This window comes from Syngnathoides biaculeatus, chromosome 21 (genome assembly GCF_019802595.1).
Source record: "Syngnathoides biaculeatus isolate LvHL_M chromosome 21, ASM1980259v1, whole genome shotgun sequence".
NCBI lineage: Eukaryota > Metazoa > Chordata > Actinopteri > Syngnathiformes > Syngnathidae > Syngnathoides > Syngnathoides biaculeatus.
Window position 1 is genome coordinate 3,934,295 of NC_084660.1, and position 21,047 is coordinate 3,955,341.

At 49.8% G+C, this 21,047-nt stretch overlaps 2 protein-coding genes and 1 long non-coding RNA gene across 3 annotated transcripts; 1 reads left to right on the plus strand and 2 right to left on the minus strand.

The window, feature by feature from the left end:
• Positions 1 to 11,635: 11,635 nt before the first annotated feature.
• On the minus strand, positions 11,636 to 16,585 carry nat8l (N-acetyltransferase 8-like). Its single transcript, XM_061808057.1, has 3 exons — positions 16,117 to 16,585; positions 15,294 to 15,458; positions 11,636 to 13,203 (listed from the first exon to the last, which is right to left on the minus strand). Exons 1-3 carry the CDS (start codon positions 16,412 to 16,414, stop codon positions 12,836 to 12,838), a joined length of 831 nt encoding a protein of 276 aa, XP_061664041.1. The 5' UTR covers positions 16,415 to 16,585; the 3' UTR covers positions 11,636 to 12,835.
• LOC133494345 (uncharacterized) lies at positions 13,093 to 18,417 on the plus strand. Its single transcript, XR_009793268.1, has 5 exons — positions 13,093 to 13,232; positions 14,740 to 14,808; positions 17,153 to 17,234; positions 17,441 to 17,548; positions 18,312 to 18,417. It is a non-coding gene; the product is annotated as an uncharacterized LOC133494345 (long non-coding RNA).
• Positions 18,329 to 20,973, minus strand: nicol1 (NELL2 interacting cell ontogeny regulator 1). The gene is made up of 3 exons (XM_061808061.1): positions 20,043 to 20,973; positions 19,280 to 19,368; positions 18,329 to 19,070 (listed from the first exon to the last, which is right to left on the minus strand). Exons 1-3 carry the CDS (start codon positions 20,158 to 20,160, stop codon positions 19,002 to 19,004), a joined length of 276 nt encoding a protein of 91 aa, XP_061664045.1. The 5' UTR covers positions 20,161 to 20,973; the 3' UTR covers positions 18,329 to 19,001.
• Between the last annotated feature and the right edge of the window lie 74 nt (positions 20,974 to 21,047).

The following is a 21,047-nucleotide window of genomic DNA, read 5'->3' on the forward strand; positions in this document are numbered from 1 at the left end:
CTTGACTTCAAATATCAGTGTCGACTCAATCAGAGAACTCTAACAGATGTTTTCTATATTTACTCTTGGTTCCCCCAGGGCAGCACAGTTCTGAGGAACCGGGTTTGATCCCGGCCCCGCCTGTGTGGACTTTGCATGTTCTCCCCGTGCCTGTGTGGGTTTTCTCCGGGTGGGCTGTCCGGTTTCCTCCTCATCCCAAAAATATGCAACACTGACTGGACACTAAATTGTGAGTTTGGCTGTTTGTCTCGATTATGCCCTGTGATGGACTGAAAACCAGTTCAGGGTGTACCCTGCCTCCAGCTGGGATAGGCTCCAGGACTCCCTGCGACCCTCGTGAGGATGTGCGGCAAAGAAAATGGATGGATAGATGGATGTTTCCCCCCCAAACTAGAACTTTGCCGCTGCTTCAGAAGCAACACGTCACAGGTAAGATGCACACCAGAAATACACAATGTACACACAAAAAAAATACAGTTCACCATGTGTTACATTCACAATCACCCTGTAATATTTATTTTTTTTCTGTGTATGTAGCGATTCATATGCCCTAGCATCAGCACCTCTACCTCTGCACTCCACCCAATGCTGCTTGTCATCAAATCCTCCTTTGCGCCCCCCCCCCCTTTTGTCTCCATCAGCACGTCGGCGTCCTCCTCTGTCAGTGCGTCGCAGCGTCGTTTCCTTGTCATGTTGGTGCAGCCTCAGCAGCGCCGAGGCCGCCGCAGCTTCGAGAAAACTGGCCGCGTGCAGAGGTCACAAAAGTGCTTACGCTGTGTGCTTAAGTAGAAGGACAGCTACTGATGCACAAAAAAAAAATATATATATATATATATATATATATATATATATGTGTGTGTACGCACACACACACACACACACACTCTGAAATGTACTTTGGTTCAATTATTAGTAACCATTTTGTTAACTTGGCACAACAGAATCCACCTGTTTTGCGAATTTGTAGGGCCCTTTTACTGAGGGGGCGGGGTCAAAATATCCCATACCTGGTGTGTTTTGTCATCATCATTAACGGCGCTCCACGTCGCTGATGTTCCACAGGAGGTGATCAGTGTTATTCGTACACCGGCGCCCCATCCCCGTGCAAAAGGCCGGAGCTTTGTCGCGGCAGGTAAAGCCGTCAACGCTCAAATCCACACAGTCGATGCGACGCGCTTGCGTGAGCGGCGAGATGAAGGCGGGCGGAAGTGAGCGGGAAGGCGCGGCGTACGGGGCTCCGCGACCCCAAACTAGCACACTTGCGCATTGTGGAGTGGGAGGCCAGGTTGCCATGGAAACAACCGCTTTAGGGAAGCCCTCGGCCATCCTTTTTATGCCCTTTGCCAATGATCCGCTCGAAGTGCTGATTTACATTATTTTGTTCAGGCAGAAGTGGCAGTGATGATGATGATGATTATGATGTTTATTTATTATTGTAATCATTCTTCTGACAAATGAAGCCTTGGTCAATCCATTGCGCGCGTTGCGGTAGTTGGACGTCGCGAGGTCACTCGCCAGAACTCAAAACGCCGCCGACGCCGGTGCCCGACGTGACGAGTGTGTTCACGGGCAACGTAAAAAAATGTCGCTTCTGGTGTGTCGGAGGTTGCCGGGTCGATCACAGCGTGGGATTTATTCGGAAAGCCCAGAAGTGGAAAAACGTGGATGCAGAAGAAGTACGGGGTGGGGGTGGGGGGGGGGGGTTGTTGAGGAAAGGCGTTTGGAGGGGGGGGGGGGGGGGGGGGCTGTGACTGAAAAGATAAACAGGGGGGGGGGGGTTCCTGATGATCGGCGTAGACAGACAGCTCCCGGTGGAGGGATGTGTTGCCATGGAGACTGAATACTAAGATGAAGCATTCTCTGCAGGACAATAATCAGGCCAGGGAGGAGGGGCAGAGCCGTTCTCGCGGCATACGCACCGACACAACTACAGCGATGCTGCCTTGAGGTATGAGCAACTCCACTCCGGTGTTTCATGCGATCATCGTTTTTTTTATTATTATTTTCGCTTTGACTTGCGACTCAACCGCCAAACTAAACAACTCAAATCATATTGGAACAAACGCATACTCCTTATTACATTTTAATACGAACAAACAATGCACAATGCTTTTGACGGGCTAACACTAGCATCGAAGCGATGCAGAGTCGAACATAAACGGGGGAGCAGCACACACAGACCGATAAAAGAGCAATCCTCACAGGAACATCGTCTTTATTCTTTACGAAAACAACAAATATTACAGTGCCTGACTGAGTCGCAGTAGTAGAAGAAGTCAGTACTTTTCGCATTTATTTGTGTCAGCAGGACTGTATTTTGCTGCCTCCCGCTGGCCACACCAATGAATAGAATTGCGTTGCATTTAAATATTCTATGACCCCGTTTTTGTAAAGTACGTGATCATTTCCCCAAACGTCCCTCGCATATTGGGAAGCGCGCAGTGTTCTCCCCCAAAATAATTCTGTACGTGGCCCCCTTCTGCAGGCCGGGACGGCCTAACTTGCACCACGGGGGGGGTGAGCGCGCCGCGGGGCCGCCGCTTTGCAGCCGTCATGCAAACCCTAATCCAGCAGCAAATGCTGTTAAATCCACTCACAGTAGAAGAAGCCAGCGTGTTTGGATTTATTGGCCGTTTTAGCTCCGCCGAGCGTGACTCGGGGACATTCTGGAAAATCCTTTATGTTCATACGTCCACACATAACGTACGGGACGGTACGGCGTCAGCGGGCGCATTCCAGCGTTGCTCACGGCCACGCCGGCGAACACGCGGTAGCGTCATTTTGCGGCGCTCAGAGCGCGCCGTCCGTCGACGTCGCCGCCGGGGCCCGGTGCAAAGGTCGCGACCTTGTTTGAAAAGCCCCATTAAAGTGGCCACGGGTCAGCGGAGGTATCTGCTGTGAGCTCACTTCCTACATATTTGGCTGTGAGAAAGTGTGTGTGTGTGTGTGGGTCCGCGCGCATTCATGGGGAGGGGGGGCCATTCAGGTTCCGCGCCCCGGTTGGCTTTCCTCACAGTGAGGGATACTGAGCGGATTTAGTTGAAAAGCCCGTCCCCCATTGTCCTGCTATTGGAATGTACTGGTCTGCTGTGTATGGGAGTGTGTGTACACAAATTGACGCATACCTGCATGTGATCACGGGTTTGTGCGCTATCCGTCCGTGTTCACGTTCTCTGGAAGCAAAGGAAACATACATTGCGGCAAATTTCTCGATGCCAATTGTACTTTTCTGACACTTTTCGACAACGTCCATCCATTTTCGAGGGGCGGTCGGCTTTGGGCGCGCCTCGGACCAGACGTTTTGGATCGCGTTCGTTCTCACCCGGGTGTGCTCCAGCCCTTTTGAGCCGAGTTCATAAGGTCGCCAACGCAACGGCAGCTCAGAAACGTGAAAAGTTTGGCAGGAGTTAAGTTTCTGCCGTGCAAAATGTGAATTGGGACGATGCAAGGCAGGCAAATTGCTTATTTGTCATCCTTCTGGCTCAAATTGAGGTAAACGTGGTACAAGTCGGTCAAAAATTAGGCAGGGGGAGCCGCCTCCAAATTTTACATGCGGAAAAATCCCTGCTATTCATTCGTATTGCACATTCAACGTGTGTCTGAGTATTTTGCAAAAGCCCCCCCCCCCACACACACACACACCGCCCACCCCGAAGGTGGCGGTCTCGAGTGGCAAGTCCTGCGGTTCCACGTCCGCGCTTTCCATCCCACTTTTCGTATCGCGCGTTCACTTTTCTTCCGTTTGGAGCGCGGGCGCCTTCGCCGCTCGGTACTTCGCGTCTCGCCTCATTTGTCCAGCATCCGCGTCGCCATGGAAACCCGGCAGCTGCTCCCGGCGCGGGCTTTCGCTCCATCCGTATCCGGGGGCAACGGCGGGAGCTGCAAAACCGGATCGCACCGGTTCTTCCTCAGCCTTTCTCTATTTCCCTCTTGCTGTCGTTCGCATGACACGTTTAGACTTTGGTGTCTTTGGCTCGGGTTTACGTTACACATTTCAATGATTGCTTTTTTTCATAGTTATGCAACTGAATATAGTTTTTAATGCTGTTCACGATAATGTTCTGCACCTGAGCGAGTTGTCGGGGAAACTGTCCATATTTTTCCAATGAATTCTACCTCCAACCCATCCACGGTCAGCTCAAGAAATTTGACTTCTGGCATTTGAACAGGGGTGTGTACACTTGTTATAGCCCCCCCCAGTGTAAAACTCCCAATGTGGCCCCAAATTGTTTTAGGCGAAGGCTTTATCTCTCTGAGCAGAGCTTGCACTGGACAGTGTTATGGAAATCGTGTCCTCTGTCCTCTCATTGTTCTGTTGGTTTAAGAGCGGTGCCCCCCCCCATCCCCCCCCCCCCCCACACCCTTCCTCCCACGCACGGGGCCAGCATGTGCACATTCTCGAGGGCATTTTTGCGGAAGGGGTGTCCCAAGTTTTTAGCATGAGAAGCTCGGACATCAGGGAGGGGCTCAGTGTCGATCTGCTGCTGCTGCTCCTCACCATTGAGAGGAGCCACATGAGGTGGTAACTAGAAGCCGTGAGTACTCGGATACAACTGTGTGACAAATGCAGATTTTCCAAAATAAAAATAAAAAAAAAAAAACGTCCGTGGCGTCAACGTGTAAGCTTAAAGCAATTTTTTTTTTTAATCAATACAATATGTACAGCCACATTCATGGTAATGCGTGGAATCCCACCTTTGTACACCTGCACAACATTCCAGTTGAAATGAATAACAAAACCGGTTCATTTTCACAGCTGGTATCCTCCGTGTGGTGGCGCAGCACGCGGGGTAGACGAAGAAAAAGACGAAAGTAACGAAACAAAATTCAAATTAAAAAAAGAAAAGAAAACCGCTAAAGTTGAGGCGGCCCACCTCTCGATCTCCCGCCAGTGCCGTCCCCAAATACATAACTGTGCTTTGTGTTGTATTCCCCACGCATGCTCGACGGGTCGGCGGGCCTCAGGTGCTATTTATTTTTTGCCCCCGGTGACGGCGGGCCCCTTTCCTCGAATCCCCCCCCCCCCGGCCCCCCAATTACAAAGTTCCCTCAGTCCCATCCCCCAAAGTTCACGCGTCCCACCATCCATCAGCTAGTCCCTCCTTCCATTCCTCTATCGCAGCCATCATCCGGTTGACCCCGGCTGCCTCCGAACAGCGTGGCTGCATTGCGTGGGGGGGGGGGGGGACTACGAGGGTGGGGGCGCAATCACGACAGGGCATCTCGATGATGCCAAAATTGAGGGAAAATCTCCTTTGACATCTCTGGAATTCAAGCAGACGGGACAATTCAAGGAGGAAGGAAGGAAAGGACAAGAAGTAGGACGGAGGGAGAGAAGTTTGGGAGGAAGAAAGGAAGTAAGGGAGGGAGGAGGGAGGAAGGAAGGAAGGGGGGGGAGGGGATTTAGGAAGGAGGAAGGAAGGAAAGGAATAAAAAGGGGGAAGGGGGGGAAGGAAGGAAATTAAAGGAGGGGAGGAGGAGGAGGGAGGAATTAAGGAGCAGGAGGGAGGAAGAAGGGAGGAAGAAGGAAATTAAGTGAGGGGCGGGAGGGGATTTAGGAAGGAAGGAGGAAAGAATAAAAGGGGGGAGGGGGGAAGGAAGGAAGGAGGAGAATTAATGGAGCAGGGAGGGAGGAAGAAGGGGCGGAGAAGAAAGGAAATTAAGTGAGAGGAGGGAGGGATTTAGGAAGGAAGGAAAGGAATAAAAAGGGGGCAGGGGGGAAGGAAGGAAATTAAGGGAGGGAGGGAGGAAGGAAATTAAGGGAGGAGGAGGGAGGAAGGAAGGAAGGAAGGAATTAACGGAAGCAGGGAGGGAGGAAGGAAGGGGGGAGGAAGAAAGGAAAAGGAAGTGAGGAGGAGGGAGGAATTTAGGAAGGAAGGAAGGAAAGGAATAAAAAGGGGGCAGGGGGGAAGGAAGGATATTAAGGGAGGGAGGGGAGGGAGGGAGGAAGGAAGGGAATATGGAAGCAGGGAGGGAGGAAGGAAGGGGGGAGGAAGAAAGGAAATAAGTGAGGGAGGGAGGGATTTAGGAAGGAAGGAAGGAAAGGAATAAAAAGGGGGCAGGGGGGAAGGAAGGAAATTAAGGGAGGGAGGGAGAAGGAAATTAAGGGAGGGAGGGAGGGAGGGAGGAAGGAAGACGAAGGAAGGAATTACGGAAGCAGGAGGGAGGAAGGAAGGGGGGAGGGGGAAAGGAAGAAAGGAAATTAAGTGAGGGAGGGAGGAATTTAGGAAGGAAGGAAGGAAAGGAATAAAAAGGGGGCAGGGGGGAAGGAAGGATATTAAGGGAGGGAGGGAGGAGGGAGGGAGGAAGGAAGGGAATTAATGGAAGCAGGGAGGGAGAAAGGGGGGAAGGGGGGAGGAGAAGAAAGAAATTAAGTGAGGGAGGAGGGATTTAGGAAGGAAGGAAAGGAATAAAAAGGGGGCAGGGGGGAAGGAAGGAAATTAAGGGAGGGAGGAGGAGGAAGGGAGGAGGGAGGGAGAATTGAGGAAGGAAGGGGGAATTAACGGAAGCAGGGAGGGAGGAAGGAAGAAAGGGGGGAGGAAGAAAGGAAATTAAGTGAGGGAGGGAGGGATTTAGGAAGGAAGGAAAGGAATAAAAAGGGAGCAGGGGGGAAGGAAGGAAATTAAGGAAGGGAGGTAGGGAGGAAGGAAGGGAATTAATAAGCAGGGAGGGAAGGAAGGGAGGGAGGGAGGAAGAAGGAAATTAAGTGAGGGAGGAGGGATTAGGAAGGAAGGAAGGAAAGGAATAAAAAGGGGGGAGGGGCGGGAGGAAGGAAGGAGGGAATGAATGGACAAGCAGGGGGAAGGAGGAAGGGGGGGAGGAAGAAGGAAGAAAGGCAATTAAGTGAGGGAGGGAGGGATTTAGGAAGGAAGGAAAGGAATAAAAAGGGGGCAGGGGGGAAGGAAGGAAATTAAGGGAGGGAGGGAGGAAGGAAATTAAGGCGAGGGAGGGAGGGAGGAAGGAAGGAAGGAAGGAAGGGAATTAACGGAAGCAGGGAGAGGGAGGAAGGAGGGGGGAGGGAGGAAGAAAGGAAATTAAGTGAGGGAGGAGGAATTTAGGAAGGAAGGAAGGAAAGGAAAATAAAAAGGGGCAGAGGGGGAAGGAAGGATATTAAGGGAGGGAGGGAGGGGAGGGAGGGGAGGAAGGAGGGAAATTATGGAAGCAGGGAGGAGGGAGGAAGGAAGGGGGGAGGAAGAAAGGAAATAAGTGAGGTTAGGGAGGGATTAGGAAGGAAGGAAGGAATAAAAAGGGGGCAGGGGGGAAGGAAGGAAATTAAGGGAGGGAGGGAGGAAGGAATTAAGGGAGGGAGGGAGGGAGGGAGGAAGGAAGGAAGGAAGGGAATTAACGGAGCAGGGAGGGAGGAAGGAAGGGGGGAGGAAGGAAGGAAATTAAGTGAGGGAGGGAGGAATTTAGGAAGGAAGGAAGGAAAGGAATAAAAAAAGGGGGCAGGGGGGAAGGAAGGATATTAAGGGAGGAGGGAGGGAGGGAGAGGGAGGAAGGAAGGGAATTAATGGAAGCAGGGGTGGGGAGGAAGGAAGGAAAGGAATAAAAAGGGGGCAGGGGGGAAGGAAGGAACAATTAAGGGAGGGAGGAAGGAAATTAGGGAGGGAGGGAGGGAGGAAGGAAGGAAGGGAATTAAAGGAAGCAGGGAGGGAGGAAGGAGGAAGGGGGGAGGAAGAAAGGAAATAAGTGAGGGAGGGAGGAATTTAGGAAGGAAGGAAGGAAAGAATAAAAAGGGGGCAGGGGGGAAGGAAGGAAAATTAAGGAGGGAGGAAGGAAGGAAGGAAGGGAATTAACGGAAGCAGGGAGGGAGGGAGGAAGGGGGGAGGAAGAAAGGAAATTAAGTGAGGGAGGGAGTGAGGATTTAGGAAGGAAGGAAGGAAAGGAATAAAAAGGGGGCAGGGGGGAAGGAAGGAAATTAAGGAAGGGAGGGAGGGAGGAAGGAAGGGAATTAACGGAAGCAGGGAGGGAGGAAGGAAGGGGGGAGGAAGGGATTTAGGAAGGAAAGGAATAAAAAGGGGGGAGGGGGGGAAGGAAGGAAGGCTGGCTCACTTTAAAGCGATCAATCATCGTGACTGAGGAATCGGTGCCCTCGATGTCCATCTTTAAAATAGAATTTGCAAGTCATTGAATGTACGTTTTTCTGTTCCGGCCGGCAAAAAAAAAGCAAAAAGACCCCCAGCCCCCCGACCCCCCACCCCAAGTGCTATTTACACGAAAAGGACGAACGCGGATTTTTACGAATCTCCAAGCGAGCAACGCGTCCCAATTTTGCCGCGTTTTTGGTCGCGATCGAGCGACTTTTCCACGTTCGGGGTGCCGCCTGCCGCGCCGTCGTACTTTCACGCCACCACTCGGTTATCGACATTTGTACAAGTATGCACAGGTACCGTTTACGTGAACTTTCATGTTCAAAAGAAGGAAAAAAAAAAAAAATCACATCGTTGAACTATTAAACACCACTTAAGTCTCAAGCATGTGCAGTACCGTGTAAGGGATATAAATATCATCATTGCAGCATTGTTCTGATAAAATCGGTATGTCGCACTTTTGCCTACTTGGTTTTATTGCTCAATCGGATGGCACGTGGGCGGGGTTTTTAACCAAAATATGACAAAATATCGCCCCAGAAAGGATGAAAATGCAGCAGTCACGGTCACATTTGGCGTTGGGTTTTCCGCGTCTGAAAAACAGCCGTCGGTCAGTACGAGGAATACACCACGCGACGCCGTCTCGGGTAAATGCTGATGACCGGTCCGGGATGCAAACTTTATCGGTAATCCCCGCGGACGAAGAAAAACCGGATCGCAATCGAAACCTGGACTGTAAGACAAGACACGGTTGTGCTACGAGTGCTGAAGTGTTCTTGGCACCTGCGGCCTCGGTCCGGAGTCCGGACTGAGTCCTTTTTTGGGGTCAGCCGCAGTGAAGCCGGCTCTTTCTCCAGAGGTGGAGAGAGAGATTGAGAGAGGGAGTCCAGGTCCTCGTCACCCACCCCCCACCCCCAGAGGCTTGGCGCCTTCCACGTCGCAGTCTTCTCCCGGAGGCGCAACTCATTGAAATGACAGCTTGCCCTAAATGAAACGCGTCAGCAAAAATGGCGGCAACGGAGCTATGTACAAGCGCGCCTCTTCTTTATTACTTCTTGCCGCCCCCTCAAACGTCAAATTAAAGACGAAAGCTCAACGTCGGGAGTTTAAAAAAAAAAAAAAAAAAAGCACAGACGCAGCCTCTGCGGCGCTCTTTTGGAGTACAAATGGGGAAACTGCTGAGCAGGCGGATTTTGAATATGGCCGCTGCGGAGGCTTGAAAATGGGAACTTTGGCAGTTTGCGTCTCGGCGCCCGCTATCTGAAGGAGTCTGGTAAAAGGGGGGCTCCTCTTACGGGAGGAGTCTCGATGCAGCATACCTTCGCAACCAAGAGGAACAAAAAAAAACAAACAAATTGTACCCCAGCGCAACATCGCCACGCGCTCTGAAGTTGCATATTGAACCTTTTTCTACATTCTACTATGAATCGGTTGCAGTCAACACATTTGAAAAATCAGAGTTAGTGCACTTGACAATTCCAAATCACCTCGAAGCTACGCAGGCCTTTCAAGTCGTTTGAACTTTACTCGTACGGCGAAGGAAATAAGTATTTGAACACCCTGCTATATTGCAAGTTCTCCCGCGTAGAAACCATGTGGAGGGCTCTGAACACCAGAGACAAAAATTGAACAACTGCACACGGCTGGAAAGGCGCGACGGAGAAATTGCCAAGCAGCTTGGGGGGGGGGGTTGGAGCAATCGTTAGAAAACGGAAGAAGCTAAACATGACGGTCAATCTCAATCGGTATTGGATGTCATGGTTTGAAATCCTGCATGGCAACGGAACGTTCCCCCCGCTTAAACCGGGACATGTCAAGGCCCCTCTTAAGTTTGCCGACCATCATTTGGACTCAAGGGAGAAAGCTACGTGGTCAGATGGGACCAAAATGTTTGGAGGAAGACGAATGATGAGTTCTATCCCAAGAACACCGTCCCTACTGTGAAGCGTGGGGGTCTTTTTCTGCCAGGAAAACCCAGGAGGGGCTCCGGAAGATGCGCATCAAGGTTCTGGCGTGGCCTAGCCAGTCTCCGGACCTAAACCCAATAGAAAATCTTTGGAGGAAGCTGAAACCCAGCCCAGAAATCTGTCTGATCTCAAGAAGACCTGTGTGGAGGACTGGGCCGAAATCCCTCCTGCAGTGTGTGCAAACCTGGTGAACAACAACGGGAAGCATTTGACCTCTGTCATTGCAAACAAAGGCTACCGGACCAAATATTAACATTGTTTGTTGTTTTTTTTTTTTGTCTCTCTCAGGTGTTCAGATACTTATTTGCAGCCGTATCACACAAATAAATCGTGAAAAAAAAAAAATCATCCGTTGTGATTTCTGGATTTTTCTTTTTCGATGACAAATTTCAGACCCCCTCCCTGATTTCTGATTGGGAGCACTTGCAATGCAGCAGGGTGTTCAAATACTTCTTTTCTTCACTGCATAAGGCAATCTGAATGCTTTGTTCAGAATTTCCCGCGGTGAGCGTTCCCCTCACGACGAGGAGCGTGCGAAACGTCGTCCGGCACGCGGCGGAAACGGCTCGACCCGGCGCCGCGGAGGAACATCCGTACCGCCCGCGACTTTGAACTGGACGACGTTCCAATCCCGTACAAATCACAAACCAGGGAACGCTTTGTTCGCTCGAGCTGACGTAGACGACGCGTGTCGAGTTATTTCGTGATTTGACTTGGGCCGAACGTGCCACGCGGACCGAACGCACGCCGTCGAAAGCGCTTTCGCTCGAAATTGTGTCCTCCGAGGAAATCCCCCTTTTACAATTTGAGGAAGATATTACATGCAAATGTCACACATCCCCCCCCCCCCCCAAAAAAAAAGGAACACATTTTCATATGTCTCTATATAATTATGTATATATAGCAGGCATATATAAATCTATATGTTTCTATATATTTATTTTTTCCAGCATGCCACATTGCATTGCTTTTGCATTCTGCGTTTCGCTGGGCTGGCAAGCGAGATGTCACACACACACACACACACACACACACACACACACATAAGAGTTGAGTGTGTGTGCGTGTGCATGTGCATGTGTGTGTGTGTGCATGCGCCCCGACGGGCATCACATGACGTCGTCGGAGCAGCGCGGCAACGCCGTGCGGCCCGTGCAGAAATGAAATGGTGGGAATGGGCGAGGCCGGGGGGGGGGGGTCAAAGGTCAAAGGGGAGGGCACACAGTTGGAGGCGGACTCGTGAAATGGGAGGTGGGAAGAAAAGGACGGTTATGTTATGAAGTTTTTGTGTTTTGTTTTGTCCCCCCCCCCCCCCCATTCATTAGTCTCCCCTTCTTTATTTGTCTTACAAAAGATATGGTGACATATTTTTGGGGTGGGTGAACATCGCTGGCTTTGCTCTGCTTTTCTTGTGCTGAAGATTCATAAATATTGCTTGTCGTTGTGTCTTTGCCCAGCAGGCATTTCATATATGCGATATTACGTGCGCGTGATGGCGTTCGTGTGTTTTCAACTCACCCCCGCGCACGCGCGTTTGGAATATAGGACAACCCCCCACCCCACCCCCCGCCGCCCCCCTTTGCGCTCGTGTGGCTTTTCTCCGGGTATGATGGCGAACATCCAAAGTCCACCCAGGAAGACCACAGCTGAAATTCTGACCCCCGATCTGACCGCTTCCCCCGCGCTGCCGCCGGTTAAAAAGTACAAAATCGTGTACCGTTCCAGTCTTGTCACACGCCACCCTCGAGATGTCGCTTTTGTTGTTTTTTGGTTTTGCATATTAAATGTCTCCGTCCTCCTTGACCGGCGTGACAAAAGATGACGCGAAACGCTCAGTTGGGACAGTGCGAATAGCAAAAAGTATGCGAGACCCCTAAACAGGTTCCAAATGGACCATGTGTAGGTAAAATCCCTCCAGATGGAGGTAGAACATGCCAATTACTACTTTCCCACGACGCATGTACATGTTTTTGTTTTTTTTTTTTTCTCTCTCTGAAGAGTGATATGTAAGCTCTCGTTTATTCCGCGTAGCTACGGCCACTGCTCGGCAAAAGACGGTGCCTTCAAAGGACTGACAGATCGTTGGGCTTTTCAGCCTCCCTCCGTCGGCTAGCTGCGCAATTTGGGGTTCATGTCGCGATTCCGCTGTCTGTCTACGCCGCTGCCGCCCCGGTGTTGCAGCTCAGCCGAGGATGACCTCGACCTCCCCCTCCAAGCGCTCTCGCGATTCATCCATTTTTCTTCCTCGGCTTCCCATAGTTGAGCTTGGGAGTATTTGCAGCGTAAACGTTTGCGCGTGGGTGATTGAATGACGGCTCGCCGTATTGAATTTTTCTCGCTCGCTGCGTTAGTAAAGTGTCACGTGTGAACAATGCACACAATCGCGCACAAATATGATTGACGGAGGGAGACCCCCCCCCACCCCCCCGCGCCAAGTCGTACCGATGAATGGGGCTAATAGAAATTCTGCCGCCAGTTTCTATTCGGAATGGTACCAAAAAAAAAGATGAATTATATACAAACGGAGGGGGGGGGGGGGGGGATCATCTGAAATGTGAAACAATGGGACAAAATGCAACGACAATGGAATTGTTTGGCGATGATAAATGTTAGTGATTTTAAAGTTATTGATGATGTCAACTCAAATAAATAAAAGCCGTCAGAGGAGAGGAAGGGGCGGTTGCTCTCTCTCTCTCTCTCTCTCTCTCTCTCTCTCTCTCTCTCTTCTCTCTCTCTCTCTCTCTCTCTCTCTCTCTCTCCTGCATCTCTCTCTACCTCTCACTCCTCACGGAGCTGCAGGCGGTACCGGCTGTACCGGATCTGGAAGAAGAGCCTCTCCGCCGGTGAGCGACTCATCCCGGGGAGCCTGTAGTCCTCGCTCTGGCCAGTTCGTCGGAAACCCAGTGACTCGTACAGCTTGTGCGCGGCCATCTTGACCGCCGTGGTGCCCAGGACGACCGCCGCGTAGTTGTTGCGCACGGCGAACTCCAGGACGCGTCGACCCAGGGCCTTGGCGATGCCTTTGCCGCGGTAGCGAGAATCCACGGACATGCGGCGCAGCTCCACCGCGTTGTCGTCCTCGCGGCCCTGCGCCGCCACGATGCCCACGACGCGTCCGTCCAGCACTGCCACCCAGAAGCAGGAACCTGGCGAGGCACACGTGGCAAAAAAAAAGGTACTCACGCACACGTACTGGACTCGAATCGAGAAAAAAAACACAGCGGTCCCTTGACTTCCACATTTCATTCCGTGCTGCGCCCCAACTCCAATCACTCTGGACGTTCATATTTCAAATCATCTTTTCCAATGAAATTTGAGAAAATACCAATACCAAAATTGCAATGTGTTCTAAAGAAATCTGCATAGTTTTGTAAACTATATTAATATATTATATAAATATTTAGATGATATTAAAATATATAAAAGATGTAATTTTATGCAATGTAAAGAATAAAACGGTTTTGCTTTGGATGGACGGGTACTGTGCCTGCTCCTTTGGGCATAATACAGTGCGCATTTGTTCAGTGTCTGTCCACATGTGTTGCTCCACCAGTTGTGATCAAATAACTGTCGCTCAAACAGTTGCAAAACAATCACGCTGACGGTTTTTTTTGTGTGTGTTTTTTTTTTTAAAAATCTGTGGCATTTTGCAATGTTTGGATTGAACTAAGCAGACTTTTACGAGTTTGCTTGACAGTAAAAAAAAAAAAAAAAAGCTCAAGATGGTGACTTTGGAGAAAGCTGCCCTTTGAACAGACCGCTTGTCCCGGAATGCAAACACATACTCAACGTCCCTCGATCTTTCTTTGTGACACGTCTTGTGTTACAAGACAAATGTGTGGTTCCGCAGGCTTGAAAGGACCCATTATGGCTGCAAGGAGGGGGGCACATCCTGAGCAAGGGAGGGGCAGATGGAGACGAGAGAAGAGAGGGGGTGGGGGGGAGGGGACGCTGAGAATGTTGATCTCCAACCGAGGAATAAATCAGAGGGAGGAAAGACGGCCAGTGAAGAAAAGGCCACATCCATCCGTCTGTCCGTCTGTCCATTCCCCTTCCCTCCTTTTACCAGCTTCTGTGGAAACATTTATACACATGCGACACTTTCCTGTGTGCATGCTACTGTTTTGCTTTGTTGTTTATTTCAAGATGTAAAATGTGACCCGTTTCTCATGCTCTCTCAGGCCTTGATCTGCACCGTCACCGGATTGTTTTGTATTGATTCAAGCAGCAAAAGGAGCGGCAGCAGCTCGTGGAGGTCAAAGCCGGAGACGGCAATGAATTATTAACGAGCGGCTTCGCCTTCCTCCCGTTATGAAAAGCGGGCTTTATTAAAACTGCAGTAAAAGCAACAAGGGTGAACATTTGGCAACATATCGAAACTCTTGTACTCTCCGGTTGTCGGGGCGACTCCCCGTCCGCGAGCTTTTCGTAGTCTGCCGCTGGCGGATCAGCCCGGACTCTAACCTTGTTTTTTTTTTTGCGACCCATGTGAGGAAAATGTATTTCTCTTTTGGGGTTAGGTTTGGGCGACTCATCGATGTTATCGATTCATTTAACTTTATTGATTAGTTTTAGTTCAAAGGGCGTCCTTGCTGGTATGTTTTCCTTTGGCGCGGGTTTCCACGAGCGCACCCAGCCGTGCCAACTCAGCATCTTTTCCTTCCATCTTTTTTTCGTATTAGGACAAGAAAGGAGCCCGGTGGAAGGCAATGGTGAAGTCAACCGGGCCGAACACCACCGGGGAGGAAATGGTGAGCGCTGATACACTCCAAAAGTAGGAACATGTTGGGAACTTTTGAATTCTTTTTTTTAGCTTTTCAATGATATCGTCAGTTCCTGTTTGGAACAATTTAAAAAAAAAAAAAAATGAGTTTTTTTTTTTCTTTTAACGAAATGACATTTTGAGGTCATAACACTTTGCCTTACTTTTAGGTTTGTGCATCACCAAGAAAATTAGAATCAACACCTGCAGAGATAACCATTTCCTGCGTAATAGCAAAATGCATGCGTTGCTTATTTTGGGGCTCAAACCTCATCACAAAGTTTCCCGCTAAAGTTATTTTCTTGTTGTGCGTGAGGCCGATGAAAACCCCCAATCAACTAAGATGGAAAAATGCCGGTGCAGTGCATTGTTTATCATGATCATTATGATTATTTGTCCTTTATTCTAAGAACCCGGTGGTGTAGCCGGACTCGCGTGAGTCCAATAAGAGCAACCCTCATCCTGGAGTCTTACCTGCGGGCTTCATGTAATACGCCTCTATGTCGGCCATGTCCGTGTGCAGGGCGTGGTCCAGGTAACCGTGAATGACTTTCCCGCTGTAGTAATATCGCGCGCCCATGAGCGCGAGCGGCGCGCAGCAGGTCAGCATCAGGGATTTGGTCACGAAAAAGCACATCACTGCGGATAAATGGGAGAAAAACAAAGGAAACCTGTCAGAAGAGAGAATCACAAGTTTGAGACACAGACCATCAATCCGTGCGTCCGTTTTCTACAATGCGAGTCCTCTTTGGGTCCAATTCGCATCTCAAATGATAGCGGTGTTGAAAACAACCCCTCCTGTCCCTGCTCTTGAGCCCATACGTCAATTTTGATCCCTTTTTCGTCCCGCTTGTCCTCGTTAGGATTCCGACCCATCCACAGTAGAACCATGTCATCGTTTTTTGGGTGGGCAAAACAGACCGCACAGGTCGTGAGCGTGAGGCCATGCTGGAGTGAATGCGCAGCTTTGACGGCAGGGGGCGCGACATCTTTGGAACTGTGACTTGAAACCCGATTCGGAATAAAAGGGGCTGTGAATTGAGGTGTTTTTGTTTGGTGCGCGTGTGTTTTAGTGTGCGGGGTTGCAAATGTTCTCATTCGTGTCAGGCTCGGCCCGTGTCGTCGCCTCATCGGCAGGCCTCAGCCTGCGGTTACCACGCATGCGCAGTGCGGCCGCCCATTTCTTTTGTTGCAACAAATTTCGACGCGGTGCGTCACGCACCTGTAGAATTGTTCACGTTTGGAGTCGCGCGCATGCGTGAAAAGGCGAACGGGGGGAGGGCGGGCTCTTGCTTACCTGTGAGAAGCACGTACAAAAACTGAGTTTGGGGTTGCTGGCCGAGCCCCCGAAACGCCGTGTTGGGTATCCTCTCCATGATCCCTTCGTAAAAGATGCGCCGCACCTCCTCCTGGTCGCCGCGCTCGAACTCGCGGATGAACACTGCGTCCCGCCTCACGTCCTTGGCCTCGACGGACGCGGACGAAGTGGCGCCGGCGCTCCACATCATGGGCTCCTTTTTGCTCCCCGGTATAGCATCGTGTTCGTCCGCCACTATTTTAGTCTCGCAAACCATTTTGGGAGACGAACAATGCATCCAAGTGGCCGGCCGAGTAGACCCCCCCTCTCTCGGACGAGCACGGCGCGGCGTTTCTCTTGCAAGTTAATCCAAATGATGAAAAGAAGAGACGGTGGATGGGGAGAAGACGAGGGAGGAGGAGAAAGGGGGGGAGGGAGGGGGGGGGTCCTACTGCAACCCTCTGAGCGATTCCGGCGACCGAGGCTTGCCGGCTTGCCACCGACTGTATTTATAGGCGGGGCAGGGCGTGTAGATGGATGTCCGCTCCTAGCCGCGATTGGTGGAAACCGTGAGATGCTGATGGAGGAGGAGAGACACGCTTTCAACCCCCCCCCACCCCCACCCCACCCCCACCCCCAAGCTCGCTCTGGTCTATCGCGCAGCTTGCGTGTGCGTATTTGCCTCGATATGAAGGAAAGGATGCAAAGTTTCCAATTTCGGAGACGAGTTATTAAATGAACACTACTGACCTACTGACCACGACTGTATTAGGGCATGTTTTTTGTACTCATACTCTGATTACTGTGTAATGTAACCGCCCACCATGCGTTACTAAAAAAAAAAAAAAAAAAAAAAAAAAAAAAAGCTCCACTAGGGGATGCGCAAAGGTAACGGACTCAAATTGTTATTCTTCCTTCTGACAGGATTTCTCACTTTTGTGTGTGTGTGTGTGTGTGTGTGTTTTAAATTGATATTCATGATCCTTATTGAGGGGCTGGAAAAGCCCCGATGCATAAGGAGCTTTGTTGCCCTCAGGTGGTTCCCGTTTGCGCATCCTTCGCCATCAGATGACTGGTGCACTGCAGTGATTCCACGCCCCCGCGCCACTTTTACGCAAGTACGTATACAGTGACACCCCACCACCACAACCCCTCTCTCTCTCTCTCTCTCTCTCTCTCTCTCTATCTATCTCTCTCTCCCTCCTTCAAACACACACCACGCATCCTCACCTTTCATCACTATTACCTGTACCAGTGCGATCCAGTTTGGACACACGGCTATGCAAAGTGTAGTTTCCAACTGGTTACCGGTGCTGCCTTCCAGTAGGTACATGCAACCACTACTGCGTCAATTTTCAACAAGAACTTGAACAGGCGGCGCACAAGAAGGCCGCCAGTCAATCACAGGGCACCGAGAATGTGAGCAAGTTGAGTAAGTACGCTCCTCACTGACTAACAGAAGGTTCACGTATTTGATCATGTGCTAGAAGTTCAAAATATTTTCATTATGTCATGTCAAGGGAAGTGGATGGCAGCAAAGCACTAGTTTTGTCCAAATGAAACTCCTCAATTCACTTTGACAGCGCTTGTTTGACGTTGTTGCCGCCAAAGCGCTTGAGTTTTTCACTGTATGGGTCTATTTATAGAGCTCGAGATGTATTTCCCCTCACGAGCATCCATTGCGTTGCATCCATCAGGGAGGGGCAATGGCGCCTCGCTGCGAAATGACTTCCATCCTTGTCTCGTGACGCCCCTCTAGTGGTCGACTTGAGGTCTCGCAATTTGGGTTCAATTTCGCCGGAACTAGAGTAAATGTTTTTCATGAACAAAATAGAACTCAATCACATTAAAAAAAAAAAAAAAAAAAAAAAACAGTAAGTACGCACATTTTATTTGGCCTGTCTGCACCGCCCACACACATAATAATTCACGTTATTTGATTTGTACACGGACCTACAGCGGTGACAGTAACACACGCACTTGTCACATTCCTCCACCGAATGTTACAGTGCAGCGTGGATAAACAATGGTTACATATCAATACTCGTGTCACCCCAAAATCTATACATAGACTCTACGTTTTACAAAAAAGGTGCTGTGAATTCATGCTACAGTGCTGTGCTAAGGAAAGTCCAACAAATATGAGTGGATTCTTTTCTCAACCCCCCCCCCCCCCCCACCCACCCACCCCAAAGAAAAATCCAATTTCCTGAAAAGGATTCAGACAACTGTGTGTGTACAGCGAAGAAAAAGAAGTATTTGAAAACACACGGCCAGGAAAACCGAGGAGTGGCTCCGGAAGAAGCGTACCAAGGTTCTGGCGTGGCCTCGCCAGTCTCCAGACTGAAACCCAATAGAAAATCTTTGGAGGGAGCTGAAACTTCATGTTTCTCAGCGACAGTCCAGAAACCCGTCTAATCTAGAGAAGATCTGTGTGGAGGAGTGGGGCCAAAATCCCTCCTGCAGTGTGCGCAAACCTGGTGAACAACGACAGGAAACGTTTGACCTCTGTCATTGCAAACAAGGGCTACTGCACGCACCAAATACTAACGTCGGTTTTCTTGGGTGTTCAAATACTTGATTGGAGCTGTATCACACAAATAAATCGATTTCTGGATTTTTCTTTTTAGATGATCTCTCTCACAGTGGACAAATTTCAGACCCCTAAGTGGGAGCACTTGCAATATAGCAGGGTGTTCAAATACTTATTTTCTTCACTGTATGTGTTTTTTTTTTTTTTGTTTTTGTTTTTTTCCCCCAAATACTTCCAAGCGTGATAGAGATGGGAGGAGCTTCAAATCAAGTGTCCGCTGTGTTTTGGGAGTTTAGAATCGCTGTACACGAGTGGGATGTTTTTGGAAGAGGCGTTCCGCCGCGGCGAGGCTTCAGCGCAGCGAGCTGGGCATGCAGTCGCAAAGAGCCCTCCCCTCCGCTCTCAGCACCAGCGTCTCCGTCTGGGGCACAGAAAACACCACACGACGGGGGTCAAAGGCGCATCACAGTGGCTTTTGCCACCTCTGCCCACCGATAGTTCACTTTTCAAAACAAATGACACCTTGGAGAGTTTCAAACTTTATCTGCTGTTGTATGGAGACACGCGGAAGGATGACGGCGCACGGACGCGATAATATTCTTATGCGATGGACGAGATGGTCCTCCATACCCTGGCGTCCAGGTTGACGGCGGTCTTTTTGAGATCCTGCAGGGCCCTCTGCATGAACTCAAACGCGTGGCAGTCGACGCACGGGCGACCTGCGAAGGAGACGGCATTGGTTTATTAGTCCTATATTTTGTTCCAGTCATAACGTCATCAGACATCAACATCTTACAAACACCTTTGACGTGTTTTATTTCTATCCAAATATTTAGTGTTCGTACAGTCTTGCATCAAAATATGTCATGCAGAAGTGCTCTCTGACCACTGCACCCTCTGTTATTTATGGACCATGAGTGTTTTTCACACTAAAATGTACTGTATTTCTGACTGGGATATTTACTGTAATTATGGCTTTATTACATTGGCATAGGTTAGTGACAGACTAAGACAGGCCTGTCGAACACATTTTTGTCTGCAGCCAAATTGTAGTTATGTTGGGGGCGGGGCTGTAATGACTGCGGCTTCCTGTAAATATATAATCACCATCGTGACGTGTGCAACGGAACCTCGGTTTTCGTGTGCCCCGTTTTTTTCGACACTGAAATTAGGTCCGTCCGTTTCGGTCCAGTTGAAAATGGCCCAACATCGACTTGAACAGATTTGGTTCCCCCGCCGCACGTTACTTTACGTCGTCATCCGTTCCGACGGAGATCAGTCGTAAAGCGAGTACGCTCACCAATGCAAGTTATTATTATTATTATCCCCACCCACCCCCACCCCACCCTTCCCCCAAGTGGTTCGTCATTGAGACGAGATGAAAAGCACCTACTTTCTGCGGGGATGACGGTCCCTGTCTCCCGGTGCACATCTGCGGCACCGCCGCGGCACAGGACGAGCTGGGCCGCCAGCAGGAGCATCGCTGCCTGCATCATCCCTCCGGATGCCATCTTGCAACCTGGGCGTGTTGTTTTACGGTCGTTAGTTGCACGGAAGCGAGATTTGCGGGCTTGGTTGGTTCGGCTACTCCGAATCTGTCGACGGTATTTAATTCGGAACACCAGGTCAGCGCCAAATGCCCGTGAAGATGTTTTTCATGTAGGGGTTGCGCATGCGCACGGCTCACAATCAGGGGGCGACGACCCCACGAGTTCCCTCCAGGAACGTCCAAAAGGACTCTTGCTCTTAAAAAGGACTTTCATTCGAAAATAGTATCTGTCCGAATTGTCGAAAATCCTAAATGCCCCCACCCCCTTCCGTCAAATATATCTGTACATTTGAAACGGATGTGGCGATTGTACTCACACTTCAGCGTCACAGTCAGATATTCTGTATTTATTCAATTCCTTGACTTGGGTGAAAGTACTAATGTAGACTGAAATGTACATCAGTACAAAAGCAAAAATTACATTTCCTCTCATTTAACAATACATGTTGTCATAAAGTGCAACCAACTTGACTGCGGATTTCATACGTTTCATTATTCTTATATCTTAATATTGTGTGCTGTTTATAACATCTGAATTTTCCCTCTTGGGGTCAACCAAAGCATTTTTATTTAATAACAAAACTCTATGCTGTTTAGGCTCTCATCAAACACATTTTGAATCTTAAAGATTTGTAAATTGTAAGGAGATCAACCTTTGTTTTCTCTCTTTCTGACAAATTGTTAAAAATGACCTGGGTGATGAATAACAAATGACGTCACAAGACTTTGTTCGCAATGACATGCCAGTTAAGTCTTGCACTTATATACTGCCGCAGAGGAGGAGGAATACAGAAATGAATGAAGGTACAGATATCGCTTTAAAATACAGTGTAAAAAGTCATTAGAAAA

What these genes read in the sequence shown, in the direction of transcription:
- nat8l (XM_061808057.1), bottom strand. Translation starts at nt 16,414, where the DNA reads ATGCATTGTTCGTCTCCCAAAATGGTTTGCGAGACTAAAATAGTGGCG. An exon ending in TTTGTACGTGCTTCTCACAG is followed by an intron (nt 15,459 to 16,116) that starts GTAAGCAAGAGC and finishes ATTTATCCGCAG; the next exon opens with TGATGTGCTTTTTCGTGACC. An exon ending in GTATTACATGAAGCCCGCAG is followed by an intron (nt 13,204 to 15,293) that starts GTAAGACTCCAG and finishes GTGCCTCGCCAG; the next exon opens with GTTCCTGCTTCTGGGTGGCA.
- nicol1 (XM_061808061.1), bottom strand. Translation starts at nt 20,160, where the DNA reads ATGGCATCCGGAGGGATGATGCAGGCAGCGATGCTCCTGCTGGCGGCC. An exon ending in GACCGTCATCCCCGCAGAAA is followed by an intron (nt 19,369 to 20,042) that starts GTAGGTGCTTTT and finishes TCTCCTTCGCAG; the next exon opens with GTCGCCCGTGCGTCGACTGC. An exon ending in CCGTCAACCTGGACGCCAGG is followed by an intron (nt 19,071 to 19,279) that starts GTATGGAGGACC and finishes TCTGTGCCCCAG; the next exon opens with ACGGAGACGCTGGTGCTGAG.